Source organism: Myotis myotis, unplaced genomic scaffold (assembly GCF_014108235.1).
Source record: "Myotis myotis isolate mMyoMyo1 unplaced genomic scaffold, mMyoMyo1.p scaffold_m19_p_6, whole genome shotgun sequence".
NCBI classification, from domain to species: Eukaryota; Metazoa; Chordata; class Mammalia; order Chiroptera; family Vespertilionidae; genus Myotis; species Myotis myotis.
This window is the reverse complement of record NW_023416368.1, coordinates 241,982-255,060: the sequence shown is the minus strand read 5'-3', so window position 1 is coordinate 255,060 and position 13,079 is coordinate 241,982. Positions and strand designations below refer to the sequence as shown.

At 65.5% G+C, this 13,079-nt stretch overlaps 1 protein-coding gene and 1 non-coding gene across 2 annotated transcripts in view; both read left to right on the top strand.

Annotated features, from left to right (window-relative positions):
* PRKAR1B (protein kinase cAMP-dependent type I regulatory subunit beta) overlaps positions 1–11,021 on the top strand; it is a 58,218-nt gene extending 47,197 nt beyond the window's left edge. Inside the window, exons 10-11 of the mRNA XM_036314779.1 lie at positions 9,180–9,261; positions 9,604–11,021. Of these exons, the coding sequence (XP_036170672.1) occupies positions 9,180–9,261; positions 9,604–9,776 (255 nt within the window). The 3' untranslated portion in view covers positions 9,777–11,021. The remainder of the gene's footprint in view (positions 1–9,179; positions 9,262–9,603) is intronic.
* Positions 3,313–3,425, top strand: LOC118659552. The gene has a single exon (XR_004968637.1). It is a non-coding gene; the product is annotated as a U5 spliceosomal RNA (small nuclear RNA).
* Positions 11,022–13,079: the final 2,058 nt, after the last annotated feature.

Genomic DNA, 13,079 nt, shown 5'->3' with positions numbered 1-13,079 from the left:
CCCGCCTTCCTGACCGCGACCTGAGGACCAAGGGAGGTCTTGGCTCAGCACAGCGAGGCGTTGGCTGCAGCACCGGACGGGGACCCAAGGCCTGTGCGGTGTTTTCTTTTAATGTTTTTATGGATTTCAGAAAGGAAGGGAGAGGGAGAGAGAGAAACATCAATGATGAGCCCTGGCCAGTTTGGCTCCGTGGACAGAGCATCAGCCTGCAGACCAAAGGGTCCCAGGTTCGAGCCCGGTCAAGGGCACGGACCTGAGTTGCAGGCTCCTCCCGGCTCAGGCCCCGGTCGGGTGCAGGAGGCAACCAGTCAATGTGTTTCTCTCTATCTTTCCCTCCTCTTCCACTCTCTCTCTAAAAAAAAAGAAAGAAAAGAAAAGATCAATGGAAAAATATTCTTGGCTGAGGATTAACAAAAACACAAAAATGATGAGAGAATCATGGACCGGCTGCCTCCTGCACGCCCCACGCTGGGCCCTGACCCAGGCCTGTGCCCTGACCAGGAACCGGACTGTGACCTCCTGGTCCATAGGTTGATGCTCAGCCCCTGAGCCACGCCGGCCGGCACTGGTGTGTGTTGCTGGGTGCCCTGAGGCCTGGAAGGAGGCACCTGTCGGGTTTGGGAAGGCCCTGCAGAGGGCGCTGCTTGTCCCCTCCCAGTGCAGCCCAGGCTGGAGGGGCAGAGGGCCGGGCGGGCACAGGCCCCGCGTTGCCCTGCAGACTGTGGTGTCCACCCTGCAGGGAGGGCGCCCGTCGCCGTCTCTGACCTCCCGCCCCGGCGGCGGCCATGAGAGGGACCTTGGACAGACGCCCCTCCGGTGTCAGCCTGGCATTTCCCATGGAGAGAAGGAGGTTTTCTGGGGTGGGGCTCCTTCAGCCTTTGCTCGTAGATGCCTGCCCACACCGGCGTGGCTGAGGGCGGTGCGGGGCTCGCGGCATTCCCAGGGGGAAAGTGGGAAAGTGGCGCCTAATCCCCTGAATCTGGGCTTGGGTTCTCCCACGGGCGGTGGGACGGGGCAGCGATGGCTGGGAGGTGCAGCTGGGCACCCTCCCAGGCCCTCCCTGTCCGCGGAGCCCACAGGACGAGGCTCATCTCCAGCCGCCGGTCACGCGCCCTCACCGTGGACGTGGACGTCCAGCCAGTGAGTCTCGGGGAGCAGCCCTGTCAGCACCTGTGGCCGCAGAGATCCAGGTGGGACCCGCTGGCCGGCGGGGCCAGCCCAGGACCCCCTCGCCTCCCAGCGTGGTGGCCCCAAAACACTGCAAGGTGGGCAGAGGGCGGCGGCGGCCGAGAGGCGGGCCCTCATGGCCCTGCCCTCGTGTGCCCTGTGCTCACGGCCCGCCTGGCCCAGGGGTGCGCTGTCTTCGCCCGCACATGGGGTTTTTCATCATTTGAGTGAATAAGTTGCCGATATTTAAAAATCAGGATATTTCACATAAAAACCTGCATCTCTGCTCTTGGTGCCTGGCCCCTTGGATGGCCTGGCCACAGCCGGGAGGGAGGCTGAGGGGTGGCGGCCCTGGTGCGGACGCTGCCGTCCCCCAGTCCCCACCCGGCCCGGTGGCCTGGCCGTAGGCTCTACGGCCTCAGAGTCGCTGGTCTGGAAGTGGAGGGACAGCCACTGGCCAGCGCAGACAATTGTCCATTATTCTCGGTGGCCCGGCCTCCTCCCAGCTGGTCCAAGGCCACGGAGGAAGCATCGCAGAGATGCGTGTGAGAGGCGTGGACGGCGAGAGGTCCTCACCGACGCTCAGGGCGAGGAGGGCGTCCCCACCCTAGGAGTGTGGTCGACCGCGATAACGGGGCCTGAGCTCAGATGTGCCAGGCGTTGTCTGGACTCACCCCCGGTCCGGAGATCTGGCTGCGCCGTGAGGGAGGCTGGGCAGGAGGGCTGGTCTTTTGCCCAAGGACACACACGGCCAGCAAGGGCCAGGCCCACGGTCAGCTCATCTCCCTCCCACGTCCCGGAGGCTCTGCTCCTGCACTCTTTGCTGGGCAGTTCCTGTGCGTGTGCGACCGTGTGCACGTGTGACTGCGTGCGTGGCTGTGCATGTGTGCACGTGTGACTGCACATTTGACTGTGCGTGTGTGCATGTGTGGCTGTGCGTGTGTGACCTTGTGCATGTGTGGCTGTGGTGTGTGGCTGTGCGTGTGTGACCTTGTGCATGTGTGGCTGTGGTGTGTGGCTGCGTGTGTGACCGTGTGCTTGTGTGGCTGTGGTGTGTGGCTGTGCGTGTGTGACCGTGTGCACGTGTGACTGCATGTTTGACTGTGCGCGTGTGGCTGTGGTGTGTGGCTGTGCGTGTGTGACCGTGTGCGTGTGTGGCTGTGCGTGTGTGACCGTGTGCGCGTGTGGCTGTGCGTGTGTGACCGTGTGCGCGTGTGTGTGCATCTCGAGCTTCTTGTCCTAGCGCGGGGTCCACACAGCTGCTGCCTCTTGTGCTCCCACATCCCTCCTCACCCCCCTCCTCTGGCTGACGGTGGAGATCTGGCTGCTGCTGGCTCTGGGCCGGGCGTTGCTGCTGCTCGTCCATTAAAGGCCGTCAGAGTCGTTTTCATGCCGACGTTGAGATACTCCTGGTGCCGAGGCCACGTGGTCATGGGCGGCTGATGCTCAGAGACCCACCGGCCCCCGCCACGCGGGGCACTGACCAGCTGCCTCTCCAGCTCCTGTGCTGCCGGCACAGAACCATCGCCAGGAACGGCCCCGAGGGCGACCCCTGAGGGCGACCCAGCGATGGTGACGCCCTGGCCTGGCACAGGCTCGGGCTCTGCAGGCGAGTCCGCCACGGGGGACAGAGTGCCTGTGTGGGGTGCCCATTCCCGTCCACAGTGATCGCACAGGCCTGCGGACAGTCACCCAGCCCTCTGGGAAGGTATCGTGTTCACAGCCTTGTGACGTGTGTTTGAAGTGGTCTCCGTGGCAACTTGGATTTTTTCCCCCTTTTCCTCTGTGATCAACCAAATTTGGTGTCACAGCGGGACCTGGGGCTCTCGGGGATCAGACACTCTCAGACTGAAACGCAGCTCCATAGACTCTGCAGCCTCGGCTGCAGCTTCCCCCGTGGCCACACCGTCCTGTGTCCACCGCCAGACACTGGGGTTGGCCCGGCCGCAGCCCCGTTCTCTGCCGGAGCTTCTGTGGACGGGTTGGCGAGTGGCTCTCGAGGCTGCCCACCCCGTGGGGCTGCTGCCTGTGGTTCGGGAGGCACCTGGCACCTCCGTGTTGCCGGCTGGTGATCCTGCAGGAGGGAGAGCGCCACAGGCCCGGGACGACGTGACGGCGCCTCTATTCTGTCAGCAGACTCTGCAGAGACTAGTTCCTCCTCCGACCGCATCAGCCTTCCGCCTTTCACTGAAGGTTCCGTGGAGAGAAGCCATCGTGAGTTCCTACTCGATTTTTTGAAGCCTCGTTTTTATGAGAAAAGAAAGGCTTTGCAGAAGGTGTTCGGGGGCGGGGCCACTCTGGTGGGAGCTGTTTTCTTTAACAGGCTCACGGCGTCCCAGCCGGTGTGGCTCAGTGGACAGAGCGTCGGCCTGCGGACTGACGGGCCCCGGGTTCGATTCCGGTCAAAGCTTGATCCCCAGCCCTGGTTGGGGCCCGTGTGGGAGGAAACCAATTGATGTGTCTTTCTCACATCGAGGTTTTGCTCTCTCTTTCTCTGCTCTTCCACTCTCTTAAAAAAAATCAATGGGAAAATATCCTCTGGGGAGGACTGACAAGAAGTGAAGATATGCTAACGGTGCGTCTGTACATGTTAACCATCACCCACCCGGCTTCTGCGGCTCATGACTCCAGCCGGCCCACGGTCGCTTTGATGGGTCCACGGGGCCAGCCCGCAGTGCCCAGGTGTCAGGTCACACACCCGCCTGGATGTTCCTGTGAAGCTGTTCTCAGGTGTGATGAACACAGACCTCACTTACTCTGAGCAGAGCTGGTGCCCCTCTGGCATGGGTGGGCCTCGCCCCATCAGTTGACGGGGTTCCTCAACGGCAAAGGACTGAGGCCGGAGGAGGGGGTCCTGCCGGAGGAGTCCCAGCAGCCGTTCCTTGGCATAGAGGTCTCCCTGCACTCACCCCGTCGGTTCTGTTTCTCCGGAGAATCCTGACTCCCACTCCTGCCCCCCGACTCTTCCGGAACAGCCAGGCCGCTGACGGGGGGCAGGGCGGGGGGGGCGCAGGCCTGAGCCTCGGGTTCCCTCTGCCACGTCCTGTGCGTGGCCCGTGTCTGTGCCCACGGGAACCTCCGTGCGGCCTGGGGACAGCCGGACCCCACCAGCCGGTTCCCATAAAATCTGGGAGGGAAATTCCACTGCTCGTGCACCAGCTGCGCCGGAGGCGTCGCCATGGAAACGCTGGGCGGGTTTTGTCTCCTTGGCACACTGTGTCTCGAACATCCACCCCACCGCTGCAGAGCTGCCCATTTCGGAGCCACGGTGGCCCAGGAGCTGCCCCTGGCACAGCTGCAGGGGGCGTGCGCAGACTTCACCGTCATCTCGGGACATGGAGGCTGGAGCCCACCCACCCCACGCATGGGCCCTCTGCCTGCACCTGCTGCGCCCCCACTGTGCGCCAGCCTGAGGCACGGGTGCTGCTGGGCTATGTACCTGCAGAGGAAGGAAACCCTCTGACCCCCTTTCCGGAGATTCGCTGGGCGTCCTGCTGGAGAAGAGGCCAGGCCGAAGCAGGAAGGCCAGGGACTCGGCCCCGGAGGGAGCAGGGACCGTCCCACCCGGTGGGGCTGGTGTGGGGGGGAGGTGGGCTGGGTATTGAAGGGTGAATAGGAGTTTTCCAGATGGAGGAGGAGGGGGCAGGCACACAGGTGTGGGGGGCGGGGGGCGCCGGCGTGGGGGGCGCAGACACAGGCGGGGGAGGCCTGCTGGGCCACCGCCCCCCGTGCCTGGGACACGTGTGGACGTCTGCTCCCTGCGGCCACAGGCCGGTATCTGCACAGGGTCAGGCTGTCTTGGGCTCCGTCCAGTAGTCAGCGTTGCATTTTCGTGGCTGATGCCAGGCCGTCTCCTCCAGGGGAACGTAGAGCAGTGCCCACACTGGCCACGGGTCAGTGCTGAGGGCGCCTGCTCGGTCCAGCCTCTCCGCAGAAAAATAAAAACGTCCCGCCTGGGCTGCGCTGAGAAACGCTTTTGCAGGCAGCCTGGCTGGCGAGGAGCCCGCTGCCGTCCCCGGCTGGTCAGCCCCTGCAGCTCACGGGCTGCGTCCTCCTGTCCATGAGTCTGGCTCCTCCAGGCCTCACACAAGTAGAGTCGGACAGTGTCTGTCCTCCTGCGTCTGCTGACGCCCTGAGCAGGTCTTCGGGGCCCGTCCACCTGGTCAGCGTGTCCCTCCTTTTCAAGGCTGAGTGATGCTCCACGAAGGGAGGGGCCACATTGTGTTTATCCAAACAGCCCCCCGTGTTACGGCTGACAGTGTGGGCGACGACCTCGAGCGCTTTCGGCGCCTTCAGCGTGTCACTCACCCCCGTGTAGCCCATTGACTCGAGGAGCCCCCAAGTGGTGGCCGTTACCCTCCCAGCATCCGAGGAGTCCAGCCCCGAACCCTCACGCCTGACACGCTCACATCTGCCTCTGGAACCTCAGAGCCCAGGCCGCGGGCGACTCCCGGCCGGACACTCACCCGCCTGGTCCCGCCGAGCCCAGAAAAGCCCACCAGGACCGACAGTTTTCTTCTTCTTATTTTTTTAAATATACTTTTATTGATTTCAGAGAGGAAAGCAGAGGGAGAGAGAAACATCAGTGATGAGAGAGAATCATGGATCGCTGCCTCCTGCAGGCCCCGCACTGGGATCGAGCCCACAACCCAGGCCTGTGCCCTGCCCAGGATCGAACCGTGACCTCCTGGTTCCTAGGGCGACATTGAACCTCTCAGCTAGCTGGCGGGGAGTGGCTGACCGTTTTAAACCGCGATTCAGGAATAACAATAATTTGCCACCTGTCGGTGCCTCTCGCCTGTCCCTCAGCTGCTGTGGTGGGGCAGGCAGGGAGCTCTCGAGCGTGGGACTACCCCGATCAGAGATGGGGACACCCCAAAATGCCCAGCAGCTCTGCAGGGGCAGCCTTGTCCCAGCCCCAGGGCGTGGCAGCCGGCGTGACTGCCCCTCCATCACCCCCCCTCCTTTGGGCTGAGGGACTGGTCACTATCCCAGACCACACCCCCACGTCACCCAGAGAGGAGCTGGCTCTCCTCCCAGGGGTCCCTGTCCGGCCCCCGAGGGGCCCTGCCTCCCTCAGAGCACGGGGCACCCCTGAGCGTGCAGCAAGCGCTCGCTAGGCGGCCCTGCAGGCTCTCAGCCCGGGGCCACCTGTTCCTGCCCCGGCCCCGGTGCCACTTGTGCCGTTTCCCACGGAAGCCGCCGGCTTGTGCCTGCGCCAAGGCCCCGACCTCGTGGACGATCCAGTGAAGGCTGGCACAGAGCCGGCCTCGGGCGCGTCGCCAGCCAAGGGTGTTTTTGCAGTTGTTTTGACGACGGTTTGCAGCCCCGAGCGTGTGATGGACGCGCACAGCAGAGGTGGGCGGGGCCTGCAGGGGTCACGTAGCCCGAGAGCCGCAGTGGGCAGCTCCGCGGCCGCTCGGAGCCACGGGAGGCGGGGAGCCCTCAGGGACACGGCTGCCCTGGGACCTGAATGGGCTGGAGGGACGCGACTCCACGGGGAGAAACAGCTTTTGCCTCGATGACGGCTCCTTTCAAAGTGTCTGCACAGGCCCATCTGTTCCAAGGAAACCCAGAGCTGTTCACAGGCACAGGCTGTGTGATCTGTGCGCACACACGCATGTTGCATGTGTGTGCACTGGTGCGCGTGCATGTCTGGGTGCATGTGTCTGTCCAGCACATCAGTTTGTGGGTCTGTACGCGTGTGCATGAGAGTGCACGGTGTGCGTGTGACTGCCTGCCTGCGTGTGTGTGTGTGTGTGTGTACGCGGTACTAGGGGTCTGTAGCTGCTTAAATACAGAAAGATACCAGCAAACGACCCTCCTCGTCCAGCGTCAGGCACAGCGAGTGGCTTTTAGGTCCCGAGGCGCCGCTGTCAGTCGTCACCTGAGATGTTTTCCATCGATCCTTAGGGAGAGGGAGAGAGGGAGACGTCCGTGTGAGAGAATCATCCACGGGCTGCCTCCTGCACGTGCCCCGACCCGGGCCCGGGCTGGGGAGGAGCCTGCAACCAAGATACGTGCCCTTGACTGGAATCGAACCCGGGACCCTTTGGTCTGCAGGCCGAGCTCTATCCACTGGGCCACACTGGCTAGGGCTCAATTTTGTTTTTGATTTTGTCGAAAAACGTTTAAAAATCAAACGTTGAAAGGAAAGTGGTGTGTGCCCTCCGCCCCAGAGCAGGCAGGAGCTGCTCCCTCCCGTCCTCGGGCTCGGCCCCGGGTCTGGGACCTGCTTGCTTTTAGAGCCGGGTTGGAGCCAGCGACTGGAACACGGGGAATATGGTCTGGCGTCTCGGCAAGAATCCCAGTCCCTGAGGCGTCTGTGCTGCTGGACAGCGCCGGGGAGCCGGCCTGGACAGCGCTGTGTCCCGGCCTGCGTGGCTTCATGGGCCCCTGTGGTCACGCGTGTCCCCCGTGTCATGGGAACGCGGCTGTGCTGGTGGGAGCCCCCTCCTGGCACACCCGCTGCTTCTCTCCCTCCTGGCTGTCGGGGGCATCGTCTCGTACGGACGTGCAGGGGCAGAGCGGTCCCAGGAAGGGGACGCCCTGTTGGGGCGTGTCGGTCAGTGTGAAGTGTCCAGTGGGTCCTCGGGGCTCGCTGTGTCCCCCGTGGCCCCTGCACTGGGGGCTCGGCCTCTGACACCCCACAACCTGGTGGTGACGTCTGTCGTCTGGGGCTCTGCGATGCCTTCAGCCCGAGTCTGGCCAAGGAGCCCTGAGCTCCCCTGGTCCTCAGAGGCGAGGGGTCCCCTGTGGGACGGAGCTGCTCTGCGGTGGGCGGGAAGGTATCACGTGTGTCGTGAGTAAGAAGGTGCGGGTTGTGTGGGGCGTCCGGCATCACGCCTGGCGCAGCGGCTCATGTCCTGGGCCCTGTGGCTCCTGACGTGGGGCTCCACGGTGGCTGGACCCCCGCGTGGCTCTGAGCCTGGAGCTGTGCCAGGGCCTGTGCCAACCCAGACCCAGGACGATGGGGGGCCCTGTGGAGGGCCCGGGGCTCCTCTCTGGGCTCCTCGTCTCGGTGTAGCATTCAGCTCAGTCCAGACGGTCATCCATGTGCCCGTCCTGCTCAAGGGCCTGGGGAGCTGTGCCAGGCACGGCGACACCACGGGGTCCCCTGACCTGCTCGCTCCCAGACGGTGGGCGTTACACATTAACCCGGTGCCGCGGAGGAGGCTGGGTCCGGTGAGCAGAGCGGAGCCCACGGGAAGCCAGGTCACGCTCCCCGTGCTGCATGGGTGGCGGGCGTGCCGGACGTGCCTGGCGCGGCGGGTCCTCGGCTGTGAAGGGGACGCAGCCCCGGGAGGTGGGAGGCAGGGAGCTGTGACCCACCGGGGGCTCAGAATGGAAATCGGGAGGCGATGGCCACCAGCTGGCAGGGGCTCAGCTCTGGGACGCTGTGCGCTGGGCCGTCCATAACTTGCTCTCCGTCCACATGAGCTGGTGCCTGCTTCCAGAGGACAGGCCATCGGGGTCCCACCAACAGGGGCGCCCCAGTTCCCCGCAGGCGAGGGGCTGGGTGGAGCCCCCACACCAGTGTCCCCCCCCCAGGACCCTCCCACCCATGCTGCCCAGGCATCCTGCCACCGAGGCAGAGGCACTCGGGGTCACGGGGTCACGGCTCCGGCTGTCTGGCCCCCACGCCTCCTGTTAATCATTGAGCCGCGAGGCCGCAGATGCTGCCTGCTGGGGTGCGGGAGGGCCCAGCGACCCCGAGACGGGGGCTCTCCTGCTCGCCGGGCGTGACGCGCTCCCAGCCCTTGGGCCTTCGCGAAGGTCGGCTAATAGCCACGCGCAGGCGCCTGGGTTCCCACTAGACACGGCCGGCTGGGAGGCGCATCAGCGATCACGGGCCACGGCTCAGCCCCACGCCCCCGTCCACGGGGGGAGGGAGCAGGGAATGTGGTTGGGGTGTGGGAAGGGGCTGGTGGGAGGGGGAGCCCCGTCAGAGGAGACCCCCTGGTGGGTGACCTCAGCCTGGCGACCCTCACCTGTCCCCTTGGCGTCCACAGGGCACAGCCTCCGTGCTGCAGCGCCGGTCCCCGAACGAGGAGTACGTGGAAGTGGGGCGTCTTGGGCCCTCCGACTACTTTGGTGAGTGGGAGCGGCTCCCACACTCGGGGCCTGGGCGGGTACAGGGATGGGGACGTGCAGGGAGGCGGCCCAGCGTTGTGAGGCCTCGACTGACCCCCGTCCTGGCTGAGGGGGGGACCCGGGGAGCGTGGGACCCCCCAGGGGTGCTAACGGTGAATGTCACGTCCAAGGAAACCTGCCGGCAGAAGTACTAGCATCACCCATCACCGCGTGGGACGTCCTTACCCCAAAGGGTTGTTGGTTTATTGATGTCAGTTGTAAGCGAGGGTCCTGGGTTTTTGGTTGCTTTTCCCAAATCAGCAGCCGGCCGCAGGCCGGGCCCTGACCCCCTCTCGCCCCCAGGGGAGGTCGCGCTGCTCCTGAACCGGCCCCGGGCGGCCACCGTGGTGGCCCGCGGGCCCCTCAAGTGCGTGAAGCTGGACCGGCCCCGCTTCGAGCGCGTGCTGGGGCCCTGCTCCGAGATCCTCAAGCGCAACATCCAGCGCTACAACAGCTTCATCTCCCTCTCCGTCTGAGCCCCGCCCCCGCCCCGCTTCCCGCCCGTGGTGGCTCCTCCGTGTCCGGGGGCCGAGGGGCTGGGGTCCCACGGGGTGGGCGCGCCCTCCCTCCGGACTCCCGTGTGGAACGAAACAGTCCCCTGTGCGTTTGAAGACAAGGGCAGACGGGCCCCCGACTGAGGAGCAGCCGCTGCCCCTCCCCCCGCACCCCGTCTCTCCACGCTGTGTGGGTTCATCTTAGGGATCCCTCCACCCTCCTGCGTGCTCACCCCGTGGCGGGAGGACGGGCCCGGCCACCTCTGTGACCAGGTCACCGGGGGCAGGCCCCGGGGCTCCGGGCGGGAAGTCGAGGCTGAGGGAAGAGAGGGCCCGCCCCCAGGGGGTCCTGTGGGAGATGCTCCGGGTCAGGGCCGCCCAGGAAGGAGGAGCCGCCTGCAGGTGACCCCCACCTACAGGAGTGGCGGGTGCTCACCTGTCTTGGAAAGCCTTTGTCGGGTCTGGGGCACTCGCCAGGTGCCGGTCGGTCCCACTGTCGCCCCGGCCGGCCGAGCCGAGGCGCCCAGGACGGAGGAGACCGCGTGCGTGAGTTTAGGACTTGCCGGGGCAGTGAGCGCTGTTCTCGGAGCCGGGCCGAGCCAGGTCTGCGTCCCGTTTGCAGAGCCGCTCCTGGGAGACCGAGGGGGGAGGGGTCCCAGACGGCGGGGGCCTCGCCCTGCGCAGTCCACCACCTGAGCTCAGGCCCCGGGGCCCACACCCCCAGTCACCGGCTCGGACACCCCCCATCGATGCATTTTCAATCCAGCAACACCCCACCAGGCCAGGGGGGCTCGGCCACTGTAGGCCGCTTGGCAGCTTCTGGTGGCCCCGGAAACAGTGGAAATAGTGCCGTGAGCCCGACGTGCTCCTGCCTGTGCCCGTCTGGGTGCCGGCGTGTGGCCGTGGCGTGGGAGACTGTGACGTGTACCCGCGTGTTTATCTGTGTTCCGTGCTGCATGTGCCATTAAACGTGCGATGAAGTCCCTCCTGCTTGGTGTGTCAGTCACTCACAGAAGCAGCTCTTGCTCTTGTTCGTGTTGTGAAGAAATAAAACTCACCGCCAGCCCGAGTTTAAGTGTCCAGTTCGTGGGCGTTAAGTATGTGGACACCGCTGTGCGGCCGTCCCCACGGTCCATCCCTGAACTCTCCGTCATCCCAGACGGAGGCCCTGTCCCATGGGAAGTCGTGCAGGGGCCCAGCTGGGAGGAGCCGCGAGCTCGGCCACCTCGAATGTGACCACCCCCTGAGCTGCTGCTGCCTCCTCTCTGGGCGCCCGGGGCCCTGGCCGGGGTTGGCAGGCCCCCTCCTCGGCCCCCCACCGGGCTGGCAGCTGCAGGAAGCCCCTGTGTGCTGTCTAAGGGTGGGGGGTGGGGGCCTGGGCTGCAGCAGCACCCTCCCCAGCTGGGCACTGGCCTGTTCCCTCTGGCACCGGGCGGGCACAGACCCTGTCTGTGGGCCGTGAAAGCGTGCTGTGTGCCCCGAGACAAGCCGGGCGATTGTTCTGCCCATCTCGGGCCCAGGGCCGTGCCAGGGGCCCTGGAGGGAGCAGGCTCGGGAAGGGTCCGCGTTGGTGGGCACTGTCCACCCTGGCATCCTGGCCTCGGTCCCTGGGTGTCCCCGTTCCTCTCCGCTGCTCTGGGGGCCTGATGTGGACACCCCCCTCCCCAGGCAGCTTCTGGGGGGGTTCAGGGTGAGGCCGGGGGCAGTGCCTTCCGGGAGCCCAGAGGCAGGTGCGGGGCTGCTTACCTGCCGGGACCGGGCATGGAGTCAGCTCCCAACATGTTTGAATAAATTTTAGAACATGAATAAATCGGGGGTTGAAGGAGGGAAATTTTGGGAAATTCGGGCTCTGGCTTCCATGGGCCAAACAAAAAGAACTTTGACCAAAGGCTCACATCTGATGTAAAAGTTACTTAAACGGCTCGTGGATGGAATTGTTCCTAGCATGGACCCCTGCAGCGCAGTCCACGAAGGGGAATTGGGAAAACAGGAGTTGCCGGAAGGAGGAACGTCTGCCCGCCCAGGGCCTGGTGGAGGAGACGCCGAGACGAGGGTGAGGGGAAGGCGGTCGCCCGGGCCCCACGCAGACTCCCGTCCGCAGTACCCAGGACTCAGAGCTCACCAGGACCAGCACAGCCCACGAGGAGGCGGGTGGACAGGCGCAGCCCTGAGGGGTGCCTCTGCACCCTGCTGCCCGCGGGGACAGGGGTGACGGTGCGCTGGGCCGGCAACAGCTCAGGGTCCGGCTGCTCGGTGGTGCCCGCTAGGCGGGCGGCGGGGCCTGCAGGGAGGACCTTGCCAGGGACAGTCTCGCCTCCCTCCCGCCTGGGGTGGCTGAATCAGGGCGGCGGTGACTCATCTGAGGTTGGGCATTTCCCTCCTGGCTTCCCGCTGCCAGCCTGGGATACGGGCAGGCCCACGGCGGGACCAGGAGGGGGGACTCCTTGTCTGCGAGACCCTGGCAGTGGCCTGGCCTGACATGGGGTCCCTGTCCTGCCTTCCAGGACCCCCCCACCCCTGGCTGCTGCAGGCTGCGGGGCGCTGGTCCCCGAGATTCAGAGCCAGACGGGCCCCGAGTCGCCGTGGCCTCAGCAGTGTGCAGCTCGTCCCCACCCCCTTCCAGGAAGCCGGTCCGATGTCACCAGCCACGCCGACCTCTCTCCCCTCTTGGCCCTCTCGCCTCCCGGGATGTGAGCAAATTGGGAAGTTGCTGACTCATTTCTCTGCCCCAGACACCCCTTCGCTGGGCAGACGTGGTCCAGGGGCGTCTGGCTAGTTCGAGCTGGAGCTCCCAGGACCCTCAGCACCTTCCCATGGGGACTGCTTACCAGGCGGCCTGGCCTGTCTCCCAAGGGCTGCCAAGTCCACGGGGGCGAGGGGGGCGGGGGGGCACTCTTCGCCTCGAGGAAGGTCAGGTGTGAGGCCGGGTCATGCCCTGGGAGGCCTCCCTGCCCCTCCTTAGTCAGACTCCTTTCCTGCCGCTGTGGGAGGCGTCCGGCTGGTGTATTTCTGGAACTCACTGGACGATGGGCCTGGCCGTCTCCGAGCCCCGGCCGTGACTGGGCCAGTGCCACGGGCCAGACCACAGGTGTAACACCTGCCGCACCTCGTGTCCGGGCCCTGCGTCCCATGAGCTCTGTGGCATCTGCAGCTCCTTCCGTCCTCAGCCTCACCTGTCTCCCGGTGAAGTGGGAAAGCTAACCCCCACCTCCTGGGCCTGGGCGCGCTGTGACGGAGTCAGCGGTGGCCAGTGCCGGTCGGGAGCTGCCGCATGGGCAATGCCAA